Consider the following 18,571-nt stretch of genomic DNA (forward strand, 5'->3'; position numbering starts at 1 on the left):
GCCAAGTAATAATAGACTGGTTCAAACCTAGGGAGATAAGGGTAGATTTGAAGTTAACCACAAAAAAAGTTAACAAATCTACTCATCAAAATAAAGAAGGAAAACATAACAAAAGAAACAAAAAGGAAATCCACAAACAAAAGGAACTCAGCACAGGAGAGTAAGAGGAGCAAAGAAAACTTTAGCACCACAAAAAAAAAAAGCACTACAAAATGACAGCAATAAACTCACACCTATCAATAATTACACTGAATGTAAACAGCCTAAATGCACCCATCAATAAACACAGAGTGACAGAATGGATAAAAAAACGGGATCCATCAATATGCTGTCTACAAGAGACACATTAGAAACAAAGATGTAAATTTATTAAAAAGGATGGAAGAAAATATATCAAGCAAATAACTACCAAAAAAGAGCAGGAGTAAGCAATACTAATCTCAATTAAGGTAGACTTAAAAAAAAAAAGAGTTATTGAGTCTTGTAGCCTATCATAGTCTGTCCTGCTGTATGCTCTGTGTACTCTTAAGGAGAACATGTATTATGCTGTTATTGGGTGTCTATATGTGTGTTGGGTCTAGTTGGTTCATAGAGTTAATCAAGTCCTTTAGATTCTTATTTCTTTTCTGTGTAGTTGTTTCACCCATTATTGAAAGTAGGATGTTGAAGTCTCCAACTATTTTTGTAGAACGGTGTATTTCTGCCTTCAATTCTGTCAGTTTTTACTTCATGTATTTTGAGGCTTGTGTTATAGGTGTATATAAGTTTATAATTCTTTTATCTCCTTGATTAATTGAACCTTTTGCCTAAGTATAATATCCTTCTTTGCCTGTTATAACAATTTTTTACTTAAAGTTTATTTCGTCTGATATTAGTATGCCCACTCTAGTTCTCTTTTGCTTACTATTTGCATGGAATATCTTTTTCCAAACTTTCACATTCTACCTCTTTGTGTCTTTGGATGTAAAGTGAGTTTCTTGAAGACAGCATATAATTAGATCATGGTTTTCTGACTGTTCTATCTGCCTTTTAATTGGAGACTTTAACCCATTTACATATAATCACTGAAAGGAAGCTGAGTAAAGGCTCAGTAAATGTTAGTTATTACTAACTAGTAATATTCAAAATAAGATGGGCTTTTTCCCCCATGTATTTTAGTCCCTGGCTTGGAATATCTCCTTAGGAGAAACTCTGCTTCTTAAGGAAGAATTCCAGTTTATATGGCCATAGAAAATGATACTGGTGAGGATTGAGCTTCTTGGATCAAGTAGACACATGAGACTGTGTGGGCAATTCCTGTCTGGAGGGGAGATGAGAGGGCAGAGAGGGACAGAAGCTGGCCAAATAGGGAGTGGAGAGAAGGAGTGTGCTGTCTCATTTGGGGGAGAGCAACTAGGAGGATTGTAGCAAGGTATATATAAATTTTTATATGAGAGACTGACTTGATTTGTAAACTTTCACTTAAAGCACAATTTTTTTAAAAAAAGCAAAAAAAAAATTAATCTCTTAACTCTCATGGCTCAAAGAATTTTTTGTGAATGTCATATATCACTTCTCTAATTAAATGAAAAAAAATTTTTTTAATTAAATGGGGAAAAGATAATGTTTTCAATGTTTTAATAACTAAATGTCCAACTACAGTAAAATGCCTAATTTAGCACAGCATAGTATTCCTATATGATGTAATATGCCACCATTAAAAATCATGTTCTGGAAAAATATTTAATGACATAAGAACATGCTCATGTTGTAATTAGAAAAATGAAATCAAACCTTAAATACTGTTTTTCTTTATTATTTTTGTGGAGTTAAAGTAGATGGAAATACACACAAAAGATTTTATATCATTGTTTCTCAGTGTGGACTATAGTTTTTTTTTTTTTTTTAATCTCTTAATGTTTTTTATTTTCCAAATTCTGAATGTGTATTATATTTTAAATCGGGGAAAAAAATCCTAACCATTTTATCTATTAATTTAATGTTTAATAACATGGAAAATGTCTATATTTCTTTAAAAAACTAATTATAAAGTTTTATATAGAGTATGATCTCAGCTAGATTTTAACTTTTTTAAGTCTTAGAAAATACATTAGACTTAGAAATATGTAAAAATACTAATATTATCCAAGAGAGATAGGAATGAAGATACTTTTTTCTCCTGATTCATTACTTGTTTTCTGTATCTTCACAGTTTTCTGTTATGTGTTTTTATAATCAGAAGGAAGTTTTTGGTGTTTTAACTGAGAAGACTTTAAGCTGTTTGGTTTTTTTCCTTTCCTTTTGTGTCTTTAGACTTTTGAAGACAGTGATTTGTTCCATTTGATTGGTGTTATCTGTGGATTAGCAATTTACAACTTTACTATTGTGGACCTCCATTTTCCTTTGGCTTTGTATAAAAAACTCCTGAAAAAAAAGCCATCCCTGGATGATTTGAAAGAACTAGTGCCTGATGTTGGGAGGTAAGTTGTAAAATGTAGCAGGAGTGGGGTTTGGGAATTGGGCAGTGGGGGATATACAGAGAGCTTTCCTTCTAGGAAGAATTGTATTTGTTGAATTTCCAAAATGGACAAAAATCCTTCTAATAAAGGAAAATCCATTATTGTGTTATTCAGATCCAAAATTTTCTCCTGAAAGAGTATGAGTGTAAAACCATTTGCTAACTTACTAATGCTTTAACAATACTTTATGAATATCAGATAATAAATATTAGAAAATCATGCTGTCCTAAGAGTAGTTAAATGATTTATTTGGACTTATGATCAGGTTCATTCCAAACTGGAATATGTAAGATTTCTTTTTTATTTATTACACAAAATAAAATGAAAATTGTATATAAATAAGGACAAATGTTGAAAATAGGTAGACACATGGTTATTGTATTCAGAGAAAGAGATAAAAGGCTTAGAGTAATTTTTTTCCTCCCCAAAGTTGTTTTTAAGAGTGCCGCTGCATATTGCTATTCTGAAGCATTAAGATACAAATTAACAAAAAGATTTTATCAGAGTGAATGGGAAATATATATGCATAAGCAAAATAGTCAAAAATACGCAATAATGTTTTACCTCAAAGGAACATATGTATTGTTTTGCAGAAGCATGCAACAATTACTGGATTATCCAGAAGATGATATAGAGGAAACATTTTGTCTTAATTTTACGGTAAGATGAAAAGGCATAGGTTAGCCTGATTATTCATCCTCCCTTTTATTTAACAGCTGTGCCTTATGTTTTTTCCTTATTTTGATGGATGCAGTTCTTAAAGAACCTTTAGCTAACATTTATTGAGCATTTACTGTGTGCCAGGCACGATACAGAAGGAGCCCTGTTGGCGCGGTGGTTAAGCACTTGACTACTAACCAAAAGGTCAGTGGTTTCAAAGATTATAGCCTTGGGAACCCTACGGGTTTGTGTCCTAAAGGGTTGCTGTGAGTCAGAATCGACTCAGTGGAAACGGGTTTGGGTTTTTTGTTTTGGCATAGTCCCACCCACTACTATCAAGTCAATTACAACTCAGAATGACCCCGTAAAGTTTTCAAGGCTGTGAATCTGTTTCTGTAGAAACAGACTGGCACATCTTTCGCCCGCAGAACTGCTGGTGGTTTTGAATTGCTGACCTTTCAGTTAGCATTCGATTGCTTTAAGCACTGCATCCCTTAGGCATGATACGTGCATTATTTTATTTGGCTATCACAGTAATCCCATGAGGTTGGTACTACTATCCCCATTTTACAGATGAAGAAAACCGAAAACAGTCATTACATGTCAGAGGCAGTATTCATACCCACCTCTGTGACTTTAAAGTCTATGTGCTTTATCGTTTTGTAAAGATTTTTATAAATTCAAGGTGTTCTCTTTATCCAAGTATTCATTTTTTTAGTCTGTGATTATAAGAATTCTTAGAAAAGCAAAAGGTTATCATAACAGAGAATATTCATTAATGGACTTAACCACTTCAGAGATTAATTTCCACTCAGACAACCCTTTCTGCTTTTCAGTAGCATTTGTCCATCTTATCTTAGTCCTTCAGTGTTAAATGACATACCACAATACAAATGCAAATACATTGGAATACTATGTTTGGAAAATGAAATTGCAAATCTTGTAAAAGATGCAAACTTTTGTTAAATTGGTCAAAGGGATGTTGAATAGCTGATCCAGTCATGTGCAAAGCCATTGACAAATGAGGATCTGGCAGAATCAGGCTACTTGGCAGTTAAAGAAAGAAATCAGCAAGAATTATGATAAAACTTCAGAAGGAGAGGATTTTAATATTATAAATTAGACTCTTGGGGAAATGATGCAACTTTCAGTTTTCATCCTTCTTAATTTTTCTTTGTTTCCCTCAAAACAGCCCACTTACGATCTTGTGGTCAAAGTCAAAGCTGACAAAAAATACTATATTCTGTTGCCACACAGTAATTTTTTTTTTTTTTCCTGAGAAAAAATCCTCTTTGGACTTTTTCTCACTATTTACTATGAGATTTTGATGCCCATTTTAATTGATTCACTAATTTCCATATCAGTTATCCTTGGAGCTTTATTGATCACATCTTAATTTACTGAAAAATTGGGATCCAAGCAGAATAATTTCTAATTGGTTAATTAGCAAGTATGTAAACTCTTAGTATATTCAAGAACTATGGTAAGTCAAACATTCCTCCACCCTGCCATTTCTTTCTTTGAAAATTTCAGTGGCTCTTTATTGTTTACAAAAGAGTAGGTTTAGAATGGGCTTCACAGACTTTTGAAATCTGGTTTTCCTTTTTGACTTCCATTGTATTCCTCCATTCATCCCAAGTTTTGTCATATCAAACAGTATTCTTTAATATACATTTTCTTCCTTGTTTTTAGGGAGTACATTGTAATCTACTTTTATAACTTGATATTTATACTCATATCTATCCTTTTGTTCAATTTATGTGCTCAATCTGAAATCCTACCCACTCCCAATCTTTCAGAATCCTACGCATCTTTCTAGGTGCTTTTCTCCCTTGGTCTTTCATACTTTTTCTAGTTAGAATTAAATTTTCTTTCCTCTATCATGACTTTTTTTAATGCTTATTATAATATTATTTTACTAGAGTGAATTGTATCCATATCACATTTCCTCTCTTTTACTAGATAGTAAACTCCAGAGCAGGGATGTATTCAAAGTGTTCCCCCAAAAGAAGACAATATTTCAAAAATAGGGAAAAGAAAGAGAAGAAATACAGAGGTGGGAATGGTAGTATTTGCTGGAATTAGCAGATTAGAATGAAAATAAAAGTGTGAGCATTACTATGTTTATAAAGTGACATAACAGGGAAAGCTGCCTGTGATGAAGCATGCAACAAGGCAGATATTCAAACTACTAGAAGGGGTGAAGACTTTTAGTTGTGGCTTTATGGAGAATTCACAAATGAGCTTTTGGTAACAGAAATTTACCGCAAATTTACTACTTCTTACACTTAATGAAAGTTAGAATATAATAAAAGATTATTAAAATACTCTAAAATTTTGAGTCTGATGCTGACTTTTTTAAAAATTTAAATTAATAGATCACAGTTGAAAACTTTGGTGCAACAGAAGTGAAAGAGCTGGTTCTAAATGGTGCAGACACAGCTGTTAACAAACAAAATCGGTAAGTGAATCATAGCAGCACTAGTGGAAGTTATAAGATTTGTTAGCTTTCTTTTTTCTGTATTTAGGAACATGCCACAACCTTAAATTTTTATTCAGCTGAAACTTAGTTTTTGAATGGTTATTGAAGATGTAACCTGCCTTTTACTCCTGAAGTACCTTTAAAACATCAGTAAAGGTATAAAAAAAATCATAAGAATAAAGAGGAGAGAGAGAGGAGACAATAGCAACACATTTTTGGAGGCCAGATAACAGTGGTAACTAACTTTAGCCATAAGATGAACTGTAAGGCCAAGAAGTCAGCCAGATCACATAGCACAACAATGGCTCAGGTGTGGAGAATACAGAGTACTTTGGAAAGTGTGTGGGGTGTGGGGAAATGCTGAAAACAGAATGACTGGCTGTTAAAAGAAGTGGAAATTAGTATCAAAGTGATAAGAGTAATGTCTAGATGGATGCTATTAAAAAACTGAGGAAAAAAAATTCACTAAATTTAATTAAATGAAATTTATTGAAGAAATGGTACAAGAGAACTTCCCACAACTAAATGAGGTACCTTTCAAGATTGAAAGCATGGGAAAGGAAAACAGAACCATCCCAAGGCACCGGTTAACCAGTTGTCTTCAAGTTGACTTTGATTCATGGTGACCCCATATGTCAGAGCAGAACTGTGCTCTGTAGGATTTTCAGCAGCTGATTTTTTTGGAAGTAGATCACCGGACCTTTCTTCCAAGGCACCTCTGGGTGGACTCAAACCTTCAACCTTTTGTTTAGCGGCCAAGTGTGTTAACTGTATGACCGAGGGTTGCCGCTTTTAAGTTATATGAAATTTTAAAATCCATAGAGAAACAGGCCTTAAAAGCTTCCAGAAAGAAGTAGGTCATATACAAAGAATTAAGAGTCAGGATAACATCAGTTTTCTAAAAAACAACACTGGAAGCTAGAAAATCAAAATTCTGGGAGAAAATTATTTTTAACTTAAAATTCCGTGTCTATAAACTATCAAGTATATGGGTGTATAAAAACAATTCCATATATGCACAGTCTCAGAGAATTTACTTCTGATGTATTTTTTACAGAAAGTTACTGGAGGGTATGTTCTACCAAAACAAGGAATTAAACCAAGAAAGAGGAAGATAGTATTAAAAAAAAAAAGGATCCAATACAGGAGAGAGAGGCAAAGAGGAATTCCTAGATTTAGAAAGGGCAACCAATCCAGGTTGGATCAAGAGGAAAGAGGACAGAATGATTGTGTCCAGGAGAAAAAATGGAAGTGGTGCTATCTAATATATTTGAGTGAACCTAGAGGAGACTCACGTTGGAGAAGTTGGGGATGAAGCAGTGAACTAAGGCAAACAAAAATTTTCTTTTAAGAAAAGAAATGGAACCGTGAAACACTCTGTAGCTGCGCTGTGAATAATTTATAATCATAACAACAGTGATTATTGAACCAAAAATTGTTACATAAGTAAAATGGGAGCGTGGGGAAAGGAAATGTGGGAGCGGGGCAGTTAAAATACCAGGTAAACCTCACCTTTTGCAATAGATATTTAAAATGGAAAATCAAGGAATAACAGAACTATGTTGTTAGAAATTTGAAGGTAAATATCAGAAGGAATAGCAAAAAGAGTTAACAAATAGTTGCCTTTGAATAGCCGGGATTCAGGCGGAGAGGTACAGGACAGAGCACTGCTTTGTCTCTTCTATTCTGTTATAATTCTGTAGACAGACTAGCTCTTGCCAGGGACTTGATCTAGATGATTCTTGATTCTGCAAGTTCGAAGTTGTATAGCTTAAGGTAAGTTAGTTGATGTCGACATGCCTCAGTCTCCTTATCTGTAAAATGGGATGATAATGATACCCACTGCATACGGCTGTTCTTAGGGTTACATGAAACAATTATAAGATGCTTAGAATAGTACCTAGCACATGTATGTGCTCATAAATGTTTGCTGTTATGTTTATTACTATTTGATGTTTTAAACTATGCATATGTCTTGTTTTGATAAAATTTTTTAAAAGATGTGAATTTTTTTTAGGTACTTCTAGCTATCCTTTAAAAAAAATTTTTTTTTTTGACTATGATTTGGGAAGATATTTTTCCTGCTTTTAAAGTTTCTGTTGTTGAATTAATCCTCTTAATTAAATAGAGAGATTCATGTAGATTTGTTTAAAAATAATTTAAAGAATTTTGATGTTTGTATTACCAGTCCTAGTTAAATAATGAAAGCATTGGGGGCAAAAAATATGTTGGCACATAAAAAAATTTAGCCTTTTGTGCTTAACGAACTTACTAGTATAAAAAAATTGACTTTCCAGTTAGAGTAATCATAAAATTGTGCGTTATATTAAGTACATTACAAAATAGTTTCGTCTCACCAGAACCTAATAAAATACGCTATTTGATTTTTTCCTTAGACCCAAGTAACACTGATAAATTTCTGGTTATCCTATTTTAACCTCTTTTTTTTTTTTTTCCTTTTTAAGAACTGTTTTATAACCTTGATAAAAAGATTATCTGTAGATTTTTTACTTTATTGGTATTCCTATTTGTAGAATCATCCTTCATTGTTTGGAAGATAAAGGTGTGAAATACCAAAGTCCTTTATTACCCATTCTCATTATTTGTTTGACCAGATAGCTGCCTATGTTGTTCAGAGTCCTTGAAACCCCAGGGAATAAAAAGGCTCTGTGGTCTGTCAAATAGTCTGGGTCCCAAAGGTCTCATTTTTTATAAAAATTTTTCTTTTTTTTTAATATATTTTAACAGATCACTTATTTAGGCATGTATGTGGGATGGTGCATATAAGTTCTCAATAATTTGTGAATATTTAAAAATTATTTTGAGAGTCATTTGCGTTGTTCTGCCCATTAGCAGGAAACCGTGATGGTGTAGTGGTTAAGTGCTACAGCTGCTGACCAAAAGGTTGGCAGTTTGAATCTGCCAGGTGCTCTTTGGAAACTTTATAGGGCAGTTCCATTCTGTCCTATAGGGTCACTATGAGTCGGAATCGACCAGATGGCAACGGGTTTGGTGTTTGGCCCACTAGCAAACAACGTGTTCCAGTTAGGAGTACCCTACAAATGATTGTGAAATGAGTCTGCATGCCTCATGAGTATACAGATTTTTGTACAGAAAGAATGATAGACTTTTCCATGAAGACCTTGGCCCTTTTGAACTCTTACTTTCTCAGTTTTGTAGATTAGTTAAAAAAAAAAAAAAAACAACGCAGGAGCGTTCAGAGTTGTAATAAGACTATATTATGTATTCTCCATAAAAAATAATTTTTATAATCTTCTGTACTTGCGTGCTTTTTAATTCTAGTCAGGAGTTTGTTGATGCTTATGTGGATTACATATTCAACAAATCAGTGGCTTCCTTATTTGATGCCTTTCATGCGGGCTTTCATAAAGTCTGTGGAGGAAAAGTCCTTCAGCTCTTCCAGCCTAATGAGCTACAAGCAATGGTGATTGGAAATACAAACTATGATTGGAGGGAACTGGAAAAGGTAGGAAAAAACAAGTCTATGACATTGTTTAAATGGAAGGGCAAAAGAACATGGCTTATTGGTAGAAATCTTGTTCTCCCATTTATTGTTTTCCATGTTACGTAATTTATTACTGTCATTTTATAGCAAAACACTGTACTCTGCTTAAATGAATTTGAATTGCATATGAATTAGAGATAGCATTTTTTTATTTTATGATATTGGTGATGTTTATATAAAAAACATCACCTGCAACAAAAGCTGAATAGAAGCCCTGGCTAAAACTGAATACATTTTCACTCTACTTCAATTGTAGGGAAACCCTGGTGGTATAGTGGTTAAGTGCTATGGCTGCTAACCAAAGGGTCAGCAGTTCAAATCCACCAGGTGCTCCTTGGAAACTCTGTGGGGCAGTTCTACTCTGTCCTATAGGGTCGCTATGAGTCGGAATCGACTCAACGGCACTGGGTTTGGTTTGGTTTTTGGTTTTCAATTGTAGGAAAACCATTATGAAAAGCACTTGTAATACATAATGTGTTTGTTTTCTCTTTTTCTGACTAGTCTCAGTGTTAAATTCTTTATCAGACAGTAAATATTGCTCCTGGTCTTCATTTCTAGTGCCTTAAATATATCCTTTGGGAGCAAGTTTTAAGTTTTTTTTTTTTTAACTAATGAAGGGGAAATTTGGGAGACTGAATTTTTTGAACAACTTTTTTTTTCTTCCTCTCCATTCAAGTAATTCTCAGATATTTCTTCAGAAAAACGTTTATTACAGAGTTCTAGGTTAGATTAGCTATGAGAAAGATATATTCAGGGTTGACCTATAATTTTTTTTCTATCTTTGTATATTAGCAGCCTTGATAATTTTTGTGTTAATAATTAGGTACTGCACAGCCTGTGAGGATAGCTAACATAAAAAATTCCAGCAATATTAAGTGCTAACAAGGATACCAAGCATCAGGGACTCTCGTACAGTATTAGTGGGAATACAAAATGACACAGCCACTTTGGAAACCATTTGGCAGTTTCTTATAAACATACACTTATTATATGACCTAGCAGTCCCACTTCTAGGTATTAAATTACATCCACCCAAAAATCTGTTAATGAGCCCAAAACTGGAAACAACCCATATGTCCTTCAGTGGGTAAATGGATGCAAACAACCTATAGTGTATCCATACAGCAGAATACTACTGAGCAATAAAAAGGAATGAGCCGTTGATCCACGCAACACCTTAGATGAGTCTCAGAAGTGATATGAAGGAAGCCAGTCCCAAATTGTTGCATACTGTATGGTACCATTTATATGACATTTTTTAAAAGACAAAACTGTGATGGGGGGAGAGGGAATGGAGGGTATGTGTGAATACAGAGAGGAGGTAGCACAGAGTTTTTTGGAGTGACAGAACTGTATATTTTGATTTTGATGATGGTTACACAAAACTATACATGTGTTTAAAACTCATAGGACTGTACACACACCAGAAAAAGCCAATTTTACTGTCTATTAAGGAATAAAATTTTTTTCATTAAAAACAATAATTACAGTCTTCTGGTTAAACATAGTGGAGTAAACACATGTTTATCTCTGTTCCCTTCCAAAATCTTACTAGAGTGGAAATAAAGAAATACACCTCCAAAAATTTTAGTGAACAAGAGAGAGCTTTTGAAGATGTAAAACAAGTAGTAAGTGATTAGTGACTTAGAGCAAATTTAATCCTAAACCTCCAGGGGGAGAGTCATCAAGAGGCAACCCATTTTTTATCCTCAAATATCTAAAAAAAATCAGGAATTGGTATACCATGTTACCAATGGCAGGAATGTGGGGTTGGGCTAAAAGCAGGAGAATTACTTCAAATCCAATTAAATCATTAGACCTCTTGTGTTCCCTCTCCTACTCAGCAAAAGACAACTTTGGAGAGAGGCTTTAAAATCCTGAAAACAGGTAAAACTGAGGATGCCACCCAGAAGACTGGTACCCCACCCACGACTGCTGTCGAGTCAGTTCTGACTCATAGCAACCCTATAGGACAATAGAACTGCCCCATAGAGTTTCCAAGCAGGTTTGAACTGCCGCCCTCTTGGTTAGTAGCCATAGCACTTAAACGCTATGCCACCAGGGTTTCCAGAAGACTGGTAACCAGGCTTAAATACTCCAGGAAGGAGATTCAAGGTTTCTTTGGGGGCGGGGGGGCGGTAAATTGACCTGCTCAAGAGAAGACTTCTGTAGATACTGATTTTAAGGGGTCCCCAACGGAAATGGACCTCACATCCAGTCATCCTAAAATGAAAATGATATAACGGCTGCTCATCACACTTAGAGTGTAAAACAAAGTATGTACAATGACCTAAAGATCCTGTATAATTTGACCCTTCTTGCCTCATCTCTTTCTTCTCACTCTGCTATGGTCTTATTGGCCTCTTTGCTGAGTCTAGTACCCTCCAGGCACACTCTAGTCTTAGAACCTTTGTATTGCTATTCCCTTTGCCTGGAATTCCCTTTACCTTGATAGTCCCAAATGGTTCTTGTTTTTACCTCCTTGATTTCTTTATACCCTCTCAGATACTTTTCCTGGATACCTTGTCTAAAATTGCAATCCCCTACATGTTACCTGTCTCCCACTCATTTTTTTTTTCTTTGAATCTGACATAATATATATTTTATTTATCTTTATTCTCTGTCACCCCTTTGCCCCACTACAATGTAACCACAAGGGCAGGATTTTTGTTTTCTCACTGCTGTATTCTCGATGCCTAGAAGAATACTCAGTAAGTACTTAAAACCTTGCCTGAAGAGATTGTTGATAGAAGTGTTCATTCAGTAAGACAGAATGTATTTTATTATACTTCAATGTACTTTGGTTTCTTCTGATTCATGAGACAGATCAATCTCATAAATCAGAAAAAACTATACTAAGTTATATATATGTGTATGTGTGTTAATCTCTATATATATGGAAACCGTGGTGGTGTAGTGGTTAAGAGTTTGGCCGCTAACCAAAAAGTTGGCAGTTCGAATCCACCAGGTGCTCCTTGGAAACCCTATGGGCAGTTCTACTCTGTCCCATGGAGTCACTATGTGTTGGAATTGACTCGATGGCAGTGGGTTCAGTTTTGGTGTGTATGTGTGTGTATATATATATCCCCAGATCAAAACAAAACTTTAAGCATCCTTCTTTCATTCCCCACCAACATGCTCACAGACTTTAGTTTAAATAAGTCAGTAAATTAATTCTATGAAGAAAACCAAAGACACAAGGGCACAACTACTACAGCCTCCACCAGACTGAGTCCAGCACAACTAGGTGGTGCCTAGCTCCCACCGCTGACTGCTCTGACAGGGATCATAATAGAGGGTCCTGGACAGCTGGAGAAAAATGTAGAACAAAATTCTAACTCAAAAAAAAGACCAGACTTCATCCCACTTTGAAATGTGGCGTCTGGGGTCTTAAATGCTAACAAGCAGCCATCTAAGATGCAGCAATTGGTCTCAACCCACCTGGAGCAAAGGAAAATGAAGAACACCAAGCCCACATGACAACTAAGAGCCCAAGAGACAGAAAGGGCCACATGAATCAGAGACCTACATCATCCTGAGACCAGAAGAACTAGTTGGTGCCCGGCCACAATCGATGACTGCCCTGACAGGGAGCTCAGCAGAGGACCCCTGAGGGAGCAGGAGAGCAGTGGGATGCAGACCCCAAATTCTCATAAGAAGACCAAACTTAATGGTCTGACTGAGACTAGAGGAATCCCGGCGGTCATGCTCTCCAGACCTTCTGTTGACACAGGACAGGAACCATCCCTGAAGACAACTCATCAGACATGAAAGGGACTGGTCAGCGGGTGGGAGAGAGACGCTGATGAAGAGTGAGCTAATTATATCAGGTGTACACTTGAGATTGTGTTGGCAACTCTTGTCTGGAGGGGGGATGGGAGGATAGAGAGAGAGGGAAGCCGGCAAAATTGTCAAGAAAGGAGAGACTGAAAGGGCTGACTCAAGACGGGGAGAGTAAGTGGGAGTAGGGAGTGAGATGTATGTAAACTTATATGTGACAGACTGATTGGATTTGTAAACGTTCACTTGAAGCTTAATAAAAGTTATTATAAAAAAAATTCCAACTTGGAAAAAAAAAAAAAAAAAAAGACCAGACTTATTGACCTGCCAGAGACTGGAGAAACCCAGAGAGTATGGCCCCTGGACACCCTTTTAACTCAGTACTGAAGTCGCTCCTGAGGTTCACCATTCAGCCGAAGATTAGAGAGACTCATAAAATAAAGTGAGACTAAATGAGTATACCAGCTCCGGGTCAAGGACTAGAAGGCAGGAGGGGAGAGTGTTGACATGTCAGTGGGATTGGCAACCAGCATCACAGAACAATGTGTATTAATTGTTTAAGAGAAATTCATTTGCTCTGTAAACCTTCATCTAAAGTACAATAAAAAATAAAATTTATTCTAGAATTTAAGTCATTTTCTCCAAACATGTTTGCAAATAACAGTAAATATTTTATAGAAACTGGATTTGCATTACTGAGAGTTTAGTGAGTGAGATAATCATGGCTATAAATAGGGCAAGCCCAAAACTCAACATACCCATGAGTGAATATTTATTGACCACCTTTTGGATGCCTGATATTATACAAGAAATTAGACAGCGGTAAATAAGATTGAGACATGTGTTTTGCACTCCTGGAGTTTAGTCTAATAAGGAAGCTAGACATTAAGTACTTAATTAAACTGTGATAAATACAAAGCAAGAGTAAGGTTTTAGTGAATGATATAAAAGGATGAACCTAACATAAGCCACACAAATTTGGGAAACTCTCACTAAATGGTCAGTAAGGATTTTGTTCACTGCATTTTCTCTGGGCCCCAAAACATTGACTAAAACTTATTATGTATTCATTGAATGAATCAGAATGAATTACCAAACCCCCTGTTGCTGTCAGGTTGATTTGGACTCATAGCGGCCCGGAGTAGAACTGCCCCATAGAGTTTTCAAGGAGTGCCTGGTAGATTCGAACTGCTGAACTTTGGGTTATAAGCCGTAGCACTTAACCACTATGCCACCAGGGTTTCCAGTGAATGAATTAGGTGACATTTAATCTGAGCCCTAAAGGACAAGTAGAAATTAGCCTGATGAACGAAGGACAAAAGAGGATGTGTCTTCAGTAGTCTAGGCTGAGGGAACAGTGTGTCTAAAGGCCCCAATGCTGGAAAGATCTTTGTATCTAAGGCTAAAAGTTAAGGCCATGTGTGGCTGGATTGCAAGAACACTTCACAGTGTAAATTTATTACCCCTACCCCATCTCTCTTATTGCTAATACTTCTGAAAGGGGAAATGTATTAGTTACCTATTGCTGCAATTTGCCCTAAAACTTGGTGACTTAAAAATGACAATGAGCGTTTATTAGCTCACACAGTTTCTGTGAGCCAGCAATTCAGGAGTGGCATAGTTGGGTGCTTCTGGCCCAGGAGTCTCAAGAGCTTATAGTCAAGATCTTGGCTGGCATGAAAAGGAATGAAGTTCTAATGCTACAACATGGATGAACCTGAAAACATCATGTGAAGTGAAATAAACCAGACACAAAAGGACAAATACGTTATGATTCCATTTATGTGAAATATCTAGAATAGACAAATGCTTGTGTGGAGGGGGAAGTAGAGAGTTACACCTTAATGGGTACAGAGACTCTGTTTGGGGTGATGAAAAAGTTGTGGAAACATGCGGTGGTGAAGGTTGCATATAATTAATGCCATCAGATTTTTTTTTTTTTTTAATTGTGTTTTTGGTAAAAGTTTACACAGGTAGTTAGGTTCCCATTTAACAATTCCTATTCGTATTTTTCAGTGACATTGGTTACATTTTTCACAGTATATCAACATTTTCATTATTTCCATTCTTGTTCTGTTTCTCTTCACCTTTCTTCCCTGTCCCCCCTTACCTTCTCATCTTTGATCTAGGGAAAATGTTTACCATTTGGTTTCATTTAGGTGATTATTTAGAGGAGCACAGTACTCACGAGTGATATTATTTATTTGGTGGGCCAGTCTGTCATTTGGCTGAAATGTGACCTCTGGGAGTGGCTTGAATTCCAAGTTTAAAGGATATCCCATGGTGATAATCTTGGAGGTTCATCTAATCTCTACTGGTTTAGCAAGTTTGATGCCATTGGATTTTACAATAAAAAATGGCTAAAATGACAAATTTTACATTGTGTATACTTTACCATCATAAAAAAAAATTATAAAATGTATATTGGTTGGTATCGTTATCATCTGAAGGCTTGATTAAAGCTAGAGATTTGCTTCCAAGATGGCTCACTCTCATGGCTGCTGGCAGGCAGAATGAGTTTCTCACCACAAGGACCTCTTGCCATAGGGTTGGTCGAGTGTCCTTGTGAGATGGCAGCTGGGTTCCCCCAGAGCAAGTGATCTAAAAGAGAGACAAAAGCCAGTGTTTTTTATGATCTAGCCTCGTATATTCCCTCATATCTCCAATATCCTAATGATTACCCAAGTCAGGCCTGTTCACTGTGGGACGGGATGACACAGGGCATGAATATCAGGAGGCAGAGATCAATGAGGGTCGTCTTGGGAACTGGTTGTCACAGAAGATTATTAATGTCATTCTTAAAACCTGTTGCCATTGAGTCCATTCCGACTCCTAGTGACCCTATAGAACAGAGTAGGCCTGCCCCATTGAGTTTCTAATCTTTAAGGAAGCAGACTGCCACATTTTTCTCCTGCAGAGCGGCTGGTAGGTTCAAACCACCAATCTTTCAGTTAGAGCTGAGCACTTAACCACTGCACCACCAGAGCTCCTAGTGTTGTTCTCAGTACTGTTATATTTCAGGGGACAATAGAATGTAAAATAATTTTACTTCTGATGTAAATGTGGGAAAAGAAAATTTTATGATTATCACAGATAATTCTATGTTGAAATTTAATCCATTAATTCAGTAATTCTAGTTTATTCTTATTTGGATATTTTCTTTTGAAGATACTACAATCCTGTCACTTTCTTTGAAGTGGTGGAGAAACATTTTTGCTGATTCACACATATTTCCTTCCCTGGAACTAAGCACGTCACGTTGCAAAATGCCCATGAAATAGTAGATAATCCGGAGGATCACTGAGTTTCAAACTTACACACCATGTTAGCTTTGTATTCTAAGAAAGCCAGTTAGCAAAATTTAATACAAAACTAATACCCCTTAATATTAATAAAAGATTGTTGTTTTTAGAATACAGAATACAAAGGAGAGTATTGGGCAGAACATCCTACGATAAAAATTTTCTGGGAGGTATTTCATGAGTTACCATTGGAAAAGAAAAAACAATTTCTGTGTAAGTATTTCTAACTAGTTGTATATTTTATGAGAATGGAATCTAATTATTAACTTTATCTTATAGAATATTAATTGATTCATTTTGGTGGATTGTTTTTTATATATATATATTATTCCAAGATACTGTTTTTATTCTTGAGAGTCATTTTTTTTTTTTTTTTTAGAAAAGCTAATCTGCATTATTTCAAAATCTAAGTTCATTTTGCCTCCAAAATAGAATTGAAAGAACCAAGCCATAACTCTGATACAGTAAAATAGTAGTGTAGAATTCTCTTTAGAATTTTCTACAACGAACTCTGGTGTGTAGCTCTTTTCTGTGTTTGTCTTTATTTCCTTTGCTTTCAGCATCAAAACTTTGGAAATTTCTATAGGAAATAGAACTTAACTTTTCTAGGCCTTAGTTCCCTCATTTATAACCTAATCTGTGTCTTTCATCTGTTGAAATTTTACTTTTTAAATAAAGTCATCTGAATTTATGTATTTAAATCAGTGACATTCTCTTTGATACTCTTGATGTTGGTAAAGAATTATTTTGGGCATTTTTTTGAGAATTGATACAAGAGTCTTGGTTAAGTTGTTTTGCATATGAGTATCGATATTGACAAATACTGTAATACAATCCTTTGAAAGTGATTTGAGTTTTGGCTGCCCATTATGTATTATTGTTAAATGACACAGAAACAAAACAACTAGAAAAAGGAATTATAATCAAAACTGCATTTTTATATTTGGTTTATAAACTCGGTCTTGACAGGCCTTCCCAAAAGTGGAGTCCCTAAAATGTTTTTGTCAGTAACAACATTCATTCACCAGTTATGAAGCACCACCCGTGTGCCATATTAAGATTATACTTTTAAACGGGAAATATTATTTGGATGGTGTAATTAGTATGTGTCTCAAAAACCTTGTCTCCCACAAATTGTGGAGCTAGGCTTCCACATTGGAGCAAATGTTAATGTGAAACTTTGTTACAGTGACTGTCTGCTAAATAACATGGCACTGTGTATTGTTTTCATAAAAAGTGATTGGCTTAATGATTGTTTTTTTTTTTTCTTGGCAGTATTCTTGACAGGTAGTGATCGCATTCCTATTCTTGGTATGAAGAGCCTAAAGCTAGTCATTCAGTCAACAGGAGGTGGTGAAGAATATCTTCCAGTTTCTCATACTTGTTTTAATCTTCTGGATCTTCCAAAATATACAGACAAAGAAACTCTACGATCTAAACTGATCCAAGCTATTGATCACAATGAAGGCTTCAGTTTAATATAACTTTGGAATTGTGACAACTATTGAGTTTAGTGCAAGAGCATTAAACTGTTCGTGTCATTCTTGTGGTGATGAATTCAGCGAGGTGACGTAGAGGTACTGTTGTGATTCTTACTTGCAAAATGTTCACTGCTACTCATGAAAGCCAAAAAAATCTCAAAGGAAAATGAAAAAACTGTGTCAATATCAAACTTACTGTACAGAACCATGGATTTTTTTTTTTTTTGCCATCTTCCAATAAATATATAAGTATTGTGAATACATTAAAGTTCTACTAACATGAATTTTAAGAGTTTGCATATTTCAAAAATGATTGGTGTGTGAGTGCATGGAAATATTGCTTAATTTTTCTTCAATCACTGGGTGAAAAGCCTTTAACTTTGGCCTGCAATAGCGTTTTGATTATTTTTTCATTTTGTAAATAATGTTAAGTTTTGTAATAAAATAGTTATGTTCTGATACCAGTACAGTTTCTATGGTTGTAATTGAGCTGAGCTGACTTTCAAAGTTTAAAAATTATGACCATTAAATATCCACTAAATATTGCTCTGAGAATCTGTAAAGGCAAAAAAAAAAAAAAACAAAAAAAAAATACCATGGTAAGAACACAACCTTTGTTCTTTTGCTAGAATAAATGACTTTATGCAAACCAAAATTACAGATAGGAGCTATCCTAAATAACTTGTAGTTCTTCCCTCTCTTGTGAATACTGAGTTGCTACTGATGGGAGGTTATCAGAAAGCTAAAATTTAGTCATGGAAAAACTTTGTCCTGCAGTTGCCAGGAATAGAAACATTGGCTACTATGAGAACCAATCACTGGGTTATACCTTTCAAAACTTT

General features: G+C 35.4%; 1 protein-coding gene across 4 annotated transcripts in view; it reads left to right on the top strand.

Annotated features, from left to right (window-relative positions):
• Positions 1–17,997, top strand: part of HERC4 (HECT and RLD domain containing E3 ubiquitin protein ligase 4) — a 140,426-nt gene extending 122,429 nt beyond the window's left edge. For 3 of the 4 annotated variants that reach the window (XM_049855993.1, XM_049855994.1, XM_049855995.1), the window contains 6 exons: positions 2,293–2,459; positions 3,092–3,158; positions 5,537–5,619; positions 8,944–9,127; positions 16,359–16,461; positions 17,524–17,997. In XM_049855993.1, coding sequence (XP_049711950.1) covers positions 2,293–2,459; positions 3,092–3,158; positions 5,537–5,619; positions 8,944–9,127; positions 16,359–16,461; positions 17,524–17,732 — 813 coding nt within the window. In that variant the 3' untranslated portion in view covers positions 17,733–17,997. The remainder of the gene's footprint in view (positions 1–2,292; positions 2,460–3,091; positions 3,159–5,536; positions 5,620–8,943; positions 9,128–16,358; positions 16,462–17,523) is intronic. The other variant, XR_007513508.1, reaches the window with a different exon arrangement.
• The last annotated feature ends 574 nt before the right edge of the window (positions 17,998–18,571 follow it).

Source organism: Elephas maximus, chromosome 16, assembly GCF_024166365.1.
Source record: "Elephas maximus indicus isolate mEleMax1 chromosome 16, mEleMax1 primary haplotype, whole genome shotgun sequence".
Classification (NCBI taxonomy): Eukaryota; Metazoa; Chordata; class Mammalia; order Proboscidea; family Elephantidae; genus Elephas; species Elephas maximus.